This window comes from Ceratotherium simum, chromosome 3 (genome assembly GCF_057802395.1).
Source record: "Ceratotherium simum simum isolate JZ-2026a chromosome 3, ASM5780239v1, whole genome shotgun sequence".
NCBI lineage: Eukaryota > Metazoa > Chordata > Mammalia > Perissodactyla > Rhinocerotidae > Ceratotherium > Ceratotherium simum.
Window position 1 is genome coordinate 27,548,524 of NC_141902.1, and position 15,467 is coordinate 27,563,990.

The following is a 15,467-nucleotide window of genomic DNA, read 5'->3' on the forward strand; positions in this document are numbered from 1 at the left end:
AGGCCCGGGAAGGCAGAGCGGACGGAAAGGCTAGCTATCGCCCCCTGGAGCTTGGTGGTATCATGGCACGTAGAAGTGTTAGAGGCGTCCCCGCAGGCCGTGTCTCGGTATTACCGTCGCTCTGACCGAGAGAAGATTTCTGTGGAGAGCAATAGAGACGTGATCTGGGCTAGAGGGGCCGGAGATCGGTAGATTGAGTGGCTAGAGAGGCCGGAGGTTAGTGGCTGTAGAAGTCGGGCGGACCCGGAATCCAGAGGAAACGGGACCATGACTTATGCTTATCTCTTCAAGTACATCATCATCGGGGACACAGGTAACCCGCGGGCGGCTGCCCTCAAGGCTGGGGCGGGGATCCTAAGCTCCCAAATTGGGTCGTGGGGGCGGGGCTCCTTTAGTGGCTGGGCGATTTCCAGAAGAGCGGGCGGGGGCGGGGCGGGACGGCCGGGGGCGGGGCTCGGGGCTCCCCTTCCCCAGTCCCGGACGGCCGGCCTCAGAGACTGTTCCTTAGCCGGTGTGACTCCTGGAACGCTCGTTCTTCCCTTTCAGGCGTGGGGAAGTCATGTCTCCTCCTGCAGTTTACAGACAAGCGGTTCCAGCCTGTCCACGACCTCACAATAGGTAAGTGCATCTACCTGTCCCAGAACAGATAATAATGCCTGACTAGCTAAACTGGAAAGTTAGGAGCCTTCATTGTTCGAAGTAAAAAGTTACCTCTTTCTACTTTTAAACTAGTCCAAAGTTATGTTAAATGAAGAGTGGCTAACCAAATGCTGATAAATGGGTAGTGTAGTGGGGTGTAAATAATTGAAAGGTAACTTTAGAGATGAACGTGAGGTATGGATCAACAGCTGTAGGACTTTTTTTTCCCCTCCAAATGCCATTTGTGTGTTTATGGAAAATCCCACGAAAGCATAACTACTTATTCAAAAATTGGCTTTGCGGTAAATTAGTGCTAACCTCACATGTTTTTCAAAGTAATCACCAATACAGGGATTTTTTTGTGTGTTGGAGAGGAAAAAGCAAATTGAAGAGCCATCCCAGACTTAGAATTAAAGAGTGAATGAAACTATCAACTTTTCTTGTAAAGAAAAAGAGTATGGTCGAGTTCCAAAAGCACTGGTGATCTTGGAAAGTGTAAACATGTGCCACGCATTTGTGTTAAGGCATGGCCTGCTGGGGCTTTAGTAACCCCTTCCCCATAATCTGCGTAACCCCAGCCCAAATAAAGAGTATAGGTATATAAAACTAGCCTTCTTGCCATGCAGATGCAGTTTCTGAACAAAATCCCTAGCTCTTATTTTTACCATGTTGTCACTTCAAGTCCCACCTTTTGGAAATCTGAAGCTGCTACTGCTCCCAAAGGACTTATTCAGAGCCAAATAACTAATGGGGTTAGAAAAGGATTTAGAGGATAGCATCAACAGGAAAATGTTTTTGTAAATAAATATCAAGTGAACACCCACACTGTGGTAGGTGCTAATGATACAGTGCTTAACCAGGCAAACATTGTGCCTGCCGGTCAGTAGTTTACAGTCTTCCAATGTAGGAGGTGGGGCTGGGGGTAGATCCTGACAAATAAATTCCTGTTGCAGAAGGGAAAGAAAGGCTGCCACCTCTCTCAGGAAAGGCTGAAAATTGAAGAAAGAGTAGGAGTTATCCAGGCAAAGGTGTAGAGATAAGGGAAAGGTGATCAGGGCAAAAGGCAATAACATATGCAAGGTTTGGGAATGGCAGAGATCAGGCTAACTTTGGAAAACTGAAAGTCATTTTAATATGGCTGGAGTATGGAGTTTGAAGTGGAGAGTGGCAAAAAATAAAGCTAGAGAATAAAAAAGGTGCCAAGTCTTGAAACACCTGAAGGTAATGGGAGCAAATGACGAGCTTTAAAATGGACGAATGAAATGATCCAAGTTTTCCCCAGTGTCCAATATAGGCTGTGTTTCTTTCTGAATTCAGTCTTCTGTACCAAGATAAACAGGCAGTTGGAAGGAAAATAGTTGCAAAATATAATGGTCTCTGAGTGCATAACTAGAGGAAGTTGCATAAAAGGAATCAAAAGTTTTAGTTTTTAATTCTTCCCCATTGAAATTCCATTCCCATTGTCCAGAAAGAAGAAAAAATTTAGTGACTTTTTTCAGTAGCTATCACTTCTTGATGAAGCAGTCTAGAGTAGTAAGAAACAATTTTTATATCTTTCTTATTGACTGCAGCACCTTCGAGGTGAGAGAGACATTCTGGATATATTATACACGGGGCCACCGAATAGGCACATATCAACCCTTTATTGGAAGCTACATTAGTGCTTTTTCTTACTTGGAAATCAGAATTCCTCAAGTACTATGTAAAGAACAGAAAATAGGACAAATTTTCTGATTTATGATCAAGTATTTTTAATGCAAGTGATATTTGATTTTTAAATTTTGTCCTGACATTAACTTGAAAGAAGATAAATGCCCGGTGAACCAAAACCTTTATTCAGACTGTATGTTTCCATATTGCTATGATGGAGGCTCTTTTCCGATGACCTCTGGGAATTATTGGAGATCTGAAAGGTATCAGTCTTGAGAACCTATTTCTTAGATAGGTTCTTTTCTCAAACAAAAAATTCTAGAATTGCAAAAAAGAAATACTGTTTTATAGAGGACTACAGAGTGACTCTGAGAAAATGTTAGGAAATATTTTTAAAGTTTTTAGAAGTTACAAAATTAAACATTACCTAATCAAATCTAAGCATTAACTAACATTGCTAAATTTGGCTTCTTATTTAGTTTTATCCCTGTATCTGCTTTTTGGTTACATTCCTAAGGTCATTAACACCCAGAACACTGTTTTTAATTCTAGGAGGGAAAAGAAACTTTAAGGAACACAGAATTAATTGGAACAAGTAGGCAGTAGTAATGGGCTTAGTGGCACTGAGTGCAGATAGAGCGTCATTAGCGCATTGAGGAAAAGCATGAACCTCTCACTCAACATGGCTGTTGTTCATGAGAATCATATTCTTTCTCTTGATCTTCACTGACAGGTGTGGAGTTTGGGGCCCGTATGGTCAACATTGATGGAAAACAAATCAAACTGCAAATCTGGGATACGGTGAGAAAGGACAAAATAATTTAGTCCCCAACTATGCCCCAAATAGAACAGTAAAGGCTGATGCAGGGGAAAAGGGCTCTGATGGTGGGGCTCATGGGGGAAATGAGAGTAGGGGAAGGATGAAAGCAAAGAGGGAGGGAAGCTTTCCCTTCCATTTGTTATGCTTGCAGATTCTGACTGCCGTTATCTTTTTATTTTTGTTTTAAATTACCCAAGTAATATATATGAGTTTGTTCTACTAAAAATAAAAGCAAATAATATAAGTGTATAGAGTAAAAATTGAATGTCCCCCTCACACACATAAACATCTTGTCCCTCCCAATCTTGGTTTTTGCTTTGCCAGAGTAAACCACTATTACTGATTCAGTGTTTATGCTTTCAGACTTTTTCTCTGCATTTAGATACATACATTTAAACATATACAGATATATGGTATGTTTTTGTTTTTGTTAGTTTTTTCATGTATAGAATCATGGCAAAGTGGACCTATCTGTGTGACTTAGGTTTTTTTATTTAACAATCTCTATGATTTAAGACTTGGTCCGTGTCTTGAGACATTTTCATGTCAATACATACAGATCTACCTCATTCCTTTTAACCACTGCATAGAATCCCTCCCCAAAGCCCCAGTACATAGTTGTATATTCTAGTTGTAAGTCATTCTTGTTCTTCTGTGCAAGCCGCTGCCACAGCATGACTACTGACAGACGAGTAGTGTGGTTCCACGCCTGGGAACTGAACCCAGGCTGCTGAAGTGGAGCACGCCAAACTTTAACCACTGGGCCATCAGAGCTGGCTCTGATCAGATTTTTCATCTCACCACATTGTAGGAACATGAATCACTTCACATCTCTGATAATGGTAGCACTAGCCAGATACCTCTAAAACTTCCAAACTCACTTCTAAACAGCTTGTTCCCTTCCATTTTCATTATTGGGGCCCAGGGGTTCTTCATTAGTATTAATCCAAGTAGATATTACAACTCTCCTTTTATTATCCCCTGGTTTTTATATTTCCCACAAAGGTAGATTTGGCTACCTAAAGAGGCCACAGGACAAATTCTGAGGAGGTGACAAAGAGTGAAGCCTGTAGGTGTCAAGACAGGTATTAGCTAGATTCTGCCTTTTTAACCTAAACCTCTACCATTTCCAAAAATGGATGTTTTGATGCTAGGAGACCTAATAGCTGCCAGTTAGTGGTATGGTCATGGTCATGGAAGTGTCTTAAGTTTTGGCTTGCTGGCTTTTTTTTTTTCCTTAAGTGATAGTATGAGACATGATTGGATCATGAAATAAGAAAGTTGAGAGCCACTGCTCTATTGACACACATGGAACCACATGTGAAGAACCACATGGCCTGATAGTCACTTGTAATGCAACTGATCTAGTTCTTGTCTGCTCTCTTTTAATAATTGTTTTGAAATTATACTAATTTTTGTTGAATCGTAAAAAGATACCGTGTTTCAGAATATTGGAGTTTTCTATTTTGAAATTATTAAGAGATTCCTACCTATAATGTAGGAATTGTCTTGTCTGCCACTTTCTGGGTAAGCCTGATCATTTCTCTCTTGTCAGCCTTGTCCTCCTGCCCATTAGAGGTAGCTTCCCCACCTTGGCTTCCCACTTTGTTGACCCTACTTCCTTACTCCCAAAACCATCCTACATGAAAATGTTTAGGGATTACCATGAGGGTATTTTTACTGAGATTAAGTTATCCACAGTTTTTGTTGTCGCTGTTCTGGTTATTGATAAGGATTTAGAGAGCCATTTTTTAGCTTTATTCATTCTGTATATAGTTGCCCAAATAACCATGCTAAATGAAGAGGCATTGTACTGTAGCAAATATAAAATATTGATTAAGTAATCCCAGATTCATTTGCTTTTTACTTTAGAATGCGTTTTGATTCTTAGGAAATGAGTGTATCTGACTTTATAGGAATTGATACTTCAAACTATATGTCTTGAAACTATAATATGATGCTTCCATTCCAAAGCTATTAATTCTGTTTATCAAACCTCCATCTTAGTTCTTTGCTGCCTCAGATTTTTTTTTACTGGGAATGGACAAAGATAATTAGACTGATGCAAACCAGCCCACATTGAACCCACTCACTCTTTCTAAATTGTTGTCTCACAGATTTTGCTTCATGAACTGGACTGAGATGAAGAAGTAAAATGATTTGATTTTAAAAGGCATTTTCTGATGACCCGTTGGAAATATTTTCAGCTGCTAAAGTTAAATGCTGCCATGTGATTCAGCCAACATGTGGACCTCCCTCAGACTCTCCCTTTTAGTTCCTTATAGGCCATGGGGAAGGAAAGGGCTTTCAACAATAGAAGAAGAGAAAAAGTCAGTAAGAGATAAAAGAAAAACAGGAATTAAATAATTTAAGACATAAAAGTATTAGAAAATAAAAACTTAAAGTGAGCTCTTGGAGGGAAAAAGTATGTTTTAAATTTTGGAGTATTAATATTACCAACAAAATTCTTAAGAATTATTTTTGGATTCTGATATTCTAACAGGTACGCAACTCAACAAAACATTTGTTTGATTCTTGTAGAAAGAGATTCTTGTATTATAAAAGTAACCTTAGGGCCGGCTCCGTGGCTTAGCGGTTAAGTGCGTGCGCTCTGATGCTGGCGGCCCGGGTTCGGATCCCGGGCACGCCCCAAGGCACCACTTCTCCGTCCAACGCGAGGCCGAGTCCCACGTACAGCAACAAGAAGGATGTGAACCTATGACATACAACTGTCTACTGGGGCTTTGGGGGGAAAAAAATGAATAAATAAAATCTTTAAAAAAAAAAAAAAAAGTAACCTTAGAATTACTGTACTAGAATTTTCTTCTCACCTTCAAACCCAGGTTTAGATTATATGACGTAATGGTTAAGAGAACAGACTTAGCTAGGAAGTGCTAAGATCCTAAGTTTAAATTATGGATTCAGCATTTATAGGCTTTATAACTTTTGGCCAGTTACTGAACTTATTTATCCCTTTGAGCCTCATTTTTCCTATTTGTGTTATTATTAGTATCATCGCTGTTACTGTTATTATACTATGAGAAGACCGTTTATTTTCCCATGTCCACATCCTAAGTTTTATTATGTTTAATATATGAACAATAGTCTTCCTATCAAATCTTTATTTAGGGATGTGAGGATAAATGATATCAAGAATGTGAAAATTCTCCTAATAGGATAGATTCAATGCCCAGGATATTCATATTATTATTTAAAAAACGCTTTTGCTTTAGGGGAAAAAAAACAAAACAAAACTGTTCCATCAAGAAAGTGCTTAGTGGTTAAGTGCGCATGCTCTGCTACTGGCGGCCCGGGTTCAGATCCCGGGTGCACGCGAACACACCGCTTGTCTGGCCATGCTGAGGCTGCGTCCCACATACAGCAACTAGCAGGATGTGCAGCTACGACATACAACTATCTACTGGGGCTTTGGGGAGAAAAAGGGAAAAAAAGGAGGAGGATTAGCAATAGATGTTAGCTCAGGACCGGTCTTCCTTAGCAAAAAGAGGAAGATTGGCATGGATGTTAGCTCAGGGCTGATCTTCCTCACAAAAAAAAAGAAAGAAAGCAAAAGTAGGGGCCGGCCCAGTGGAATAGTGATTTAAGTTCTCGCGCTCCGCTTCGGCAGCCCAGGGTTCGCAGGTTCAGATCCTGGGCATGGACCGACGCACCATTTGTCAGGCCATGCTGTGGTGGCATCCCAATAAAGTAGAGGAAGATGGGCACGGATGTTAGCCCAGGGCCAGTCTTCCTCAGCAAAAAGAGGATTGGCAACGGATGTTAGCTCAGGACTAGTCTTCCTCACAAAAACAAACAAAAAAAGAAAGCAAAAGTACCCAGTATGTGGGAGCATTAATAAATTGCTCAGTTATAAATAAAACTTAATATCTTGGCCCAAATGGAAATGACATTAGAGTGTGAATAGTTGGGTTTTTTCAGGAAAACTCTTCCTTGAGCCCTAGTCTTCCTTCCCTTTTCCTTATTCCTATTTGCCATGACAAGATCCCAACAAGGGACATCTTGGTAGTCCTGTCTTTATTAGTGGAACACTAAAGGTCAATTAGAATATGCCCAATTTAAGTGCTTTGTATCGGACTAATTTTCTACATTGATCCATTGGAATAAAACTTCCGTTAGACAGAGTATTGGTATTCTAAGATATTTTCCTTTTTGCAGATAAAAGAATAGAAACAGAAAAAAAAACTTAATGTGATGTGTTCAACATCGTGTTGGGATTGAAAATACTCTAAGTTTCTATTCCTACTTCCAGTTGTTCTAGGGGATACTGGGAAACATATGGGAATGTCTTTGATTGTCACACTGACTGTGGGGTGCTACTGGCATTTAGTGACTGGGCACCAGTGATGCTAAACATTCAGCAATTTGATGGACAGTCTCACAGGAAGAATTGAAATCCACCCAAAATATCGATTGAAGTCCCACTGAAAAATATTGATTTCCCACCTGGGCTTCTCCCTGGGCAGTCATGTTTCCTTTCCCGAATTCTCTTCTCTTAATAGAAGTTCTTTTTTAAAATTAAGTCCTTCGTGTTCGAGTAGCATGTGGTCAAGTCATTTCTCTGGAAATAACCTGGTTTTGTTGGGATTTTTTATTGCCGTGTTTGTGGGAAAGGCTGGGCAAGAGTCCTTCCGTTCTATCACCCGTTCCTACTACAGAGGAGCAGCCGGAGCCCTGCTGGTGTACGACATTACAAGGTGAATCAGATCTGGTGGGTGGGAGGGGGACTTTCCTCTGTTCTTGAAATCTTTCTCTTTTCTATCTAATGATTGTGGTAAGAATGCTAAAGAGGAATGGCCTCTCTAGTATTTGTCTTTACACATGTAGCTTTCCCCCTTTTCTCATACATTTGGAATTGCTTTGGCATTTTGAAATGGGCCTCTGACCCATTTTCTAAACTTTTCTGCTATAGGCGTGAAACCTTCAACCACCTGACCTCATGGTTAGAGGATGCCCGGCAGCACTCCAGCTCCAACATGGTTATCATGCTGATTGGGAATAAGAGGTAAAATTTTATTTGTATACATAATAAGTATCAGGAGTCATCTAGGTACTCTATGGACATTGAATCACTTGGTCCCCAAACTTTTCTTATGGTGCTTTTAGTGTCTCAGTTAAAAAAATTTTTTATTGTGGTAAAATATACGTAACATAAAATTTAGCATTTTAACCATTTTTAAGTTTACAGTTCTGTGGCATTAAGTATAGTCACATTGTTCTGCAACCATCACCACCATCCATCTCCAGAACTTTTTCATCTTCCCAAACTGAAACACAGTTCCCCTTAAACACAAACTCCACATTCCTCATCCCACCAGCCGCTAGCAACCACCTTTCTACTTTCTGTCTCTATGAATTTGACTACTCTAGGTGCCTCGTATAAGTGGACTCATACAATATTTGTCTTTTTGTGACTGGCTTATTTCATTTACTATTCTGTCCTCAAGGTTCATCCATATTGTAGCATATGTCAGAACTTCCTTCCTTTTTTTTTTTTTGGCGAGGAAGATCAGCCCTGAGCTAACATCCATGCTAATGCTCCTCTTTTTTTGCTGAGGAAGACCAGCTCTGAGCTAACATCTATTGCCAATCCTCCTCCTTTTTTTTCCCCCAAAGCCCCAGTAGATAGTTGTATGTCATAGCTGCACATCCTTCTAGTTGCTGTATGTGGGATGCAGCCTCAGCGTGGCCGGACAAGGGGTGCGTCAGTGCGTGGCCGGGATCCGAACCCAGGCCGCCAGTAGCAGAGCGTGCGCACTCAACTGCTAAGCCACGCGGCCGGCCCTTACTTCCTTTTCAAGGCTGAATAGTATCCCATTGTATGTATTTACCATATTTTGTTTATTCATCCATTTATGGACACTTAGGTTGCTTCTACCTTTTGGCTATTGGGAATAATGCTGATGTCAACATGGGTATACCAATGTCTGTTTGGGTCCCTGCTTTCAATTCTTTTGGGTATATACCCAGAAGTGGAATTGCTGGATCTTATGTGTTTAATTTTTTGAGGTACTGCCATACTGTTTTCCGTAGCGGCTACACCATTTTACATTCCTACCAGCTGTGTGCAAGGGTTCCAGTTTCTCCACATCCTCACCAACACTTGTTATTCTCAGTAAATTTTCTCTGGCACCCGTAGGCCAAAAGAAATACCTAACAGTTTTGTTATTAAATAGTTAGATCTAAAAATATAACCAGTGGGGCTGGCCCAGTGGCGCAGCGGTTAAGTGCACGTGCTCAGCTTCGGAGGCCCCGGGGTTCGCGGGTTCGGATCCCGGGCGCGCACCGACACACCACTTACCAAGCCATGCTGTGGCAGCGTCCCATATAAAGTAGAGGAAGGTGGGCACGAATGTTAGCCCAGGGCCAGTCTTCCTCAGCAAAAAAGAGGAGGATTGGCATCGGATGTTAGCTCAGGGCTGATCTTCCTGACAAAAAAAAACATATATATATATATATATATAACAAGTATTTTTGTCATAACAACTTAGTAACTGAAAAATGAAAAACTTAAAATTTTTTTTTATTTCATTCTTAAGTAACCATAATTACTTACTAATGACCTTTGTGTGTCTGTTGGGCACTGCACAGCTTCTCAAACCTTGGAATCAAGATTGGACACTGCCACTCTCATTTCCTGTTCCAAATTGATTTTTGCACGTACTTACTTTTTATCACAGCAATTGCCAAAAACTCAGCTTCACAAAGATATGCAGATATTGAATGGAATGTCTTGTGATCTAATATTGACACTGCAAACTATCTTAAGCTTGTAATTCATGTGGTGTTCTTTTTTTTTTTTTTTTGTGAGGAAGATCAGCCCTGAGCTAACATCCGTGCTAATCCTCCTCTTTTTTTGCTGAGGAAGACCGGCTCTGAGCTAACATCTATTGCCAATCTTCCTCCTTTTTTGCCTCCCAAAGCCCCAGTAGATAGTTGTATGTCATAGTTGCACATCCTTCTAGTTGCTGTATGTGGGACGCAGCCTCAGCATGGCTGGAGAAGCAGTGCATCAGTGTGCGCCCAGATCCGAACCCGGGCCGCCAGTAGCGGAGCGTGCGCACTCAACCACTAAGCCACAGGGCTGGCCCTCATGTGGTGTTCTGATGTTGAGTGTTGCTATGTTTCCCTCAAAAATTTAAAGTATCTTGTGGCACCTTTGTGAGTTTGTAGTAGGGCTTAGGGTGTACCATTGGAGAATTGTGGCCACAGACTAATTGTACTCATTTATTGGTTCAACAAATTTATGGAAAACCCACTGTGTCCTGCACTGTGCCAGATCCTGAGTGTGCCAGGTGAAAAAAAAAGAGTCATGCACCTGCTCCCATGGAGCTTACAGTCTAGCAGGGACATAGATATTAAATATAAAATGATTTGTATCATTACAAATTGTGATAAATGCAGTGAAGGAAAAAGTGCTATAAAAGAGAGTAACAGGGTGTTTTTGATTGAGTGATATTTAAGCTGGAATCTGAAGGATGGGTAGGAGTTTGGTAGGCAAAGATTAAAAAAAAAAAAAGTATCAAGTCAGGGGAACAAACCGTGAAAGGCTTGAACTGGGAAGAAGGTTGGCAAGTTTATGGTATTGAAAGAAACCTGGTCTGCTTGGACTGAATCAAGGGGGGGAAATGGTGCAAGATGAACTTGGAAAAGTAGGCGGGGGCCAGGTCTTGTAGGACTTACAGGCCTTAGTAAGGAGTTTGGATTTTATTCTAAATACAGTAGGAAGCATTTAAGAGTTTTAGGCAGAGAAGTGGCTTGATTGGATTTCAAAAGCTCACCCTGGAGGGGAGCAGAGTTGAAGTGGGGTCTCAGTGGCAGCGGTCCAGGGGAGAGTGGTGGCATGGACTAGGGCAATGACTGGAGAGAGAGAGAAAAGGATGATTTTAAGGTACCTTTTGGAAATAACTCGCTTTGAGATGGATTGGGTATTTGGAGTGAAGGAGGAAAAGGTGTTAATAACAATGTCTGGGTTTTAGGCTTGTGCTGTGAGGTGTGGAAGCCTGAGGCAGAAGCAGGTTGGGAGGTGGAGATCAAGTTCCATTTTAATGTATGTTTGAGGTGGCTTTTACACATCAGAGTGGAAATGAAGAACAGACAAATGAACAAACAGATCTGGAGCTTAGAGAAGCGTCAGGGCTAGAGGTATAAATTTGTGAGTGTTGACATTTAGATGGATAGTTCTTCCCTGGTCTTCACACAGCTAATGAATAATAAATACATATTTTGGAGATTTGCTGTTCTCTAATGGACTTACTCCTTGATTTTTCTCATGGTTGAGAAACTGGAAACCTCCCAAAATAAAATTTCCAATTTGAAAAATGAAAATCAAACAGTCCATTCTTAACTTATTCTGCAGCCTTTTATCCTGTCTTTCATAAAGTCTTTCCATGCCACTTTATTCCCTTTCTCAGTCCTTGGCTCTGTCACCTAATTTTATCCGTATCATTTTCTCCAAATCCTTCATTTCCCTGGAGGTAAGGTGCTATTATAGCATGTAATAATGAGACTAGTGAGAGTTAAGCAACTGTGTTCTCCTTATTCCTTGCTCTGTCTCTTCTTGTGGATAGATTCCAGTAAAAGAGGAAGACACTCATTACTATGGGATGGGACATCTATGACTTTTCTACTTTCTAACAACTGGAATTTTCCTTTCATCTTCTTTCCTTTGCTCTCGCTGGATCTCTTTTGAAAAAGAAGCATAGGGCATAAGCCTTGAGTAACTATAGGGCTTGCCTAACCCTTTATAAACCTTTTTCTTTGTAACAGAGTAAGGTATAATCCTCAACCATGCAGCAGCTGTCATGAATCTGAAGAATATTTTCCACGAGGCTACAGAAGTCAGTAACCCTGTGCAAGAGAGTATCATGTAGGATCTACATTCTTTATGGATTAGCTGGCAGTTGAAACAGCTATGGGTTTCTTTTAGAACAAGAGTTTCTTCTTTCACTTGGATCTTTTTTTAGTTTTCTGTCCAATTAATCTCTTTCAGTGACTTAGAGTCCCGAAGGGATGTGAAGAGAGAAGAAGGAGAGGCCTTTGCTCGGGAGCATGGACTTATATTCATGGAAACTTCAGCTAAAACAGCCTGCAATGTTGAAGAGGTACTGTTTGGAAAAAAGTAGGGAAAGCTTTTCAGAGATTACACCATATCTTTGTCCTTTTATTCAGAATTCTCTTCTCCTATAAGACATGGGTAAGGAAAGGATGCCTTATGGTCAGTGACCATATGTCTCCCTTGAATGAAAATGTCCCATTTCTTTTATCTTGACTCCTAAGGTTTTACTTTTGCTTTGGATAATGTTAATTGGTAACTGTGGATTAGACACCACTGTTCCTTGTAAATCACTTTAGTTGGACGGTCTGATGGGTTCTCCTGTAGTCATTCCTAAGCCTAGCGTTGACTTCAGTGACAAAGTAACAACACAGATTGAGAAGAGAGCATGTTTGTTTTATTTGCAAAGGGTGCCAACCTAGGAACCTTAGGAACATCTTGGGTTGGTACCAAAATACCATATAATCCCTTTTCTCTGTTTGAAACTACTCTCAATGGCTTTTACAGGGACTTTGGGGGACCTTCTGTGTTTGTATTCAATTCTCCTAATGGTTCCTAATTTACCTTAAAAATCCAAATAGGAATATTATTTGTATTCTCTTTTTTTCATTTCTCTAGGTAAACTTGAGGCTAATAATATGATTTTTTTTCTCCTTTAGGCCTTCATTAACACAGCCAAAGAAATATATAGGAAGATCCAGCAGGGTTTATTTGATGTCCACAATGAGGTGAGAAAGGGTGGGGGGCTGACAATTAACTTTGCTTTGTCTTAAACAGGACAGGAAGCTCCCTAGAATATAATTATTCCCTAACATTGTACTATTTGAAGCTATGCCAATTCATACTTGGTTTTTTTATGTAGGTACACAGGAACCCGTCATCATTTTCTGTTTTTCTCTCAAGTCTGAGACCTAGAATGCTTAAAGAAATTAGTTGGTGATCTAAAAGGCATATACAGTATGAGAGGTTTTCTTCTCAACCTCAATTTTTACTATTCCAGGGCATGGGGGAGGTGTAATTCTTAAGTGCTCAGCAGGGCCATTTCTATAAAGCAAATTCTGTGGCAAAACAAAAAAGAATTATATGCTAATATGCTACTTCTACTCTTGCTTCCTCCTACTCTTACCTAATCACATCCTGATTCTGCACATAGCTGTGAAACTTAAGTATTAACAGTCACCTTAAAAATGGGTACAAAATACACTTCTATGCATCTGTAATACTTATACCACAGCTGGTCATTTCATCCTTACTGTCACAGATTATGGTTCCACAACAGTCTGGCTAGGGCCCATGGTTACCTGCCAAGGGCATATCTGCTTTTAGAAAATATAATTAATGATTTCTCCTTTTATCCTGCTCCTTTCTCCCATTTATTTTAGCACTGAGGTGGGAACTATTGCCTCTTTTCTTTTACAGGCAAACGGCATCAAGATTGGTCCCCAACAGTGTATTTCAACATCAGTGGGACCCAGTGCCTCCCAGCGGAACTCTCGTGACGTAGGGTCCAACTCTGGCTGCTGCTGAACATCTGGCCTGGACTCTTTTTTTCCTTCCTGGAACAGCTTCAGATCAATAGGCTTAAAGAAAGAGGTCTTACTTGCTTTGGCTGAGAAAGCCTCTTTTCAAGGTGTGATGTTTTGCCTTTCCACTTAAAGACCAGGGGAGAATTTGGGCCCTTACTGACCTGTCCTTCTTCAGGGACGTGAGCATTCCCTATAGATTAGGGCTCTTCTCATCCTCCTATTTTAATTTCTAAAGTGTTAGAATCAAAGTTGATTGTCATGGTAGTTCAAAATAAATAAATCCTTTTATAAGCATACACAATCTGCTCCCCACCAAGAATTAGTAACAAGGGTCTAGGACATTCTGCTTGAGCACTTGAGATTCCTGGGATCTGGCTGGCCTTTGGATGATAGATCCTCTGCCTAGGAATTTCATTGAGGTTTTTCACTTGCCACTTCTTAAGGGTTCTTGCAGAAGGCAGTTCCTCCTACTTGAACTGCTCAAGGATGCTGAATACTTCTTTACCATCCCATTGCTAGTTTCTCTGTCTTAGAGTAACTACAAAACTTTTGAGAGCAGTGGAATTGCTCCTGGACCTGTGGCCACTTATCATCATTACCTAAAGAAAACATTCCTTCCCTGTTCGTTTTGTTCTAGGGACCAGACCTAACATTGCAGTATCTTTCACCAAAAAGACCCCTACTGTTTCATCACACTCACTTCTTAACTAGACCTATTTAGACTTTCTACTCTAATCAAGCTAATCTGCTTACTGGACATGACATATTTACTTCCACTTCTATGCCTTTGCACATGCCCCACTCTCTGCTAACAATACTCAGAAAGTCCGAAATTTTTTCCTTCAGAAAGCCGTCTTTGACTGACCTAGGGACATCTAAACAATTATTGACCCAGTACTCCTTAGCTTTCATATGTTGTTTATTCATATGTATATTTATTTGTATTTATATTACTTTGTAAATATGTTTTGTAGTTGTTCTGTGGACTTTTGTCTCCCCATATAGGTTATAAGCTCCTTGAGAGCAGGAACCATGTTATCCTTTAGCTTCTGTAAACTACTTCCTCCACCATTCCTTTACAGTGCCTAGTGCTACTCATTATGTGTTCACTGAATTTGACTGACGTACTTAAAGACTTAGAACAGGTTTATTTTAGACTGCAGAGGAAACACAAGGCCTTAGAGTCTTCTCTTTGTAACCTCCATCTTGGATTCTTAATTGCTCTTCTCCTTCTCTTCTTTCCCTTCCCTGGCTCTTTGCCTCCATTCCATGCACCATACAGTAAGGCTGCCTGCTTCCAAGCAGTCAAAAAAGTAGGTACTTGTCTAGCCATTTTCCTTTTCAAGAGCTTATAATACTATCCTAGCCAAATTTGCCTTTGCTTTACTCATCATGCAGCCTTCTCGGTCAGTTGCTATATCTTTTTGCCTTGATGTCCTATTCTCTTCCACAGCACTGAGGTCTCATGAATTTTTCTAATTTTTTTTGTTGTTGATGAATTGTTTCATTATTAAATATATGCATGTATCCAAGCTGCTCATATTTCATGTGTCATTTCTAATTGTATCCCAAACGTAAGTAGATACTGTCCTTCTAGGAAATTGTATCAAAGGTAATGGAAGCAGCCTTCTTGAGACATTTATTTTATACTGGATTCTGCCCCCAGTAGTAGTAGTAATAGTTAACACTGCACCACAGGAAGTTGAAAGACATTTGGGGTATTGCTTTGATTATGCTTTTGTTTTGTTTTTTAAAATCC

The 15,467-nt window shown here is 40.4% G+C and overlaps 1 protein-coding gene across 1 annotated transcript; it reads left to right on the forward strand.

Annotated features, from left to right (window-relative positions):
- The first annotated feature begins 13 nt into the window (after nucleotides 1–13).
- RAB2B (RAB2B, member RAS oncogene family) lies at nucleotides 14–15,240 on the forward strand. Its single transcript, XM_004421272.3, has 8 exons — nucleotides 14–313; nucleotides 547–618; nucleotides 3,023–3,090; nucleotides 7,742–7,824; nucleotides 8,040–8,132; nucleotides 12,120–12,231; nucleotides 12,842–12,910; nucleotides 13,602–15,240. Exons 1-8 carry the CDS (start codon nucleotides 268–270, stop codon nucleotides 13,707–13,709), a joined length of 651 nt encoding a protein of 216 aa, XP_004421329.1. The 5' UTR covers nucleotides 14–267; the 3' UTR covers nucleotides 13,710–15,240.
- Nucleotides 15,241–15,467: the final 227 nt, after the last annotated feature.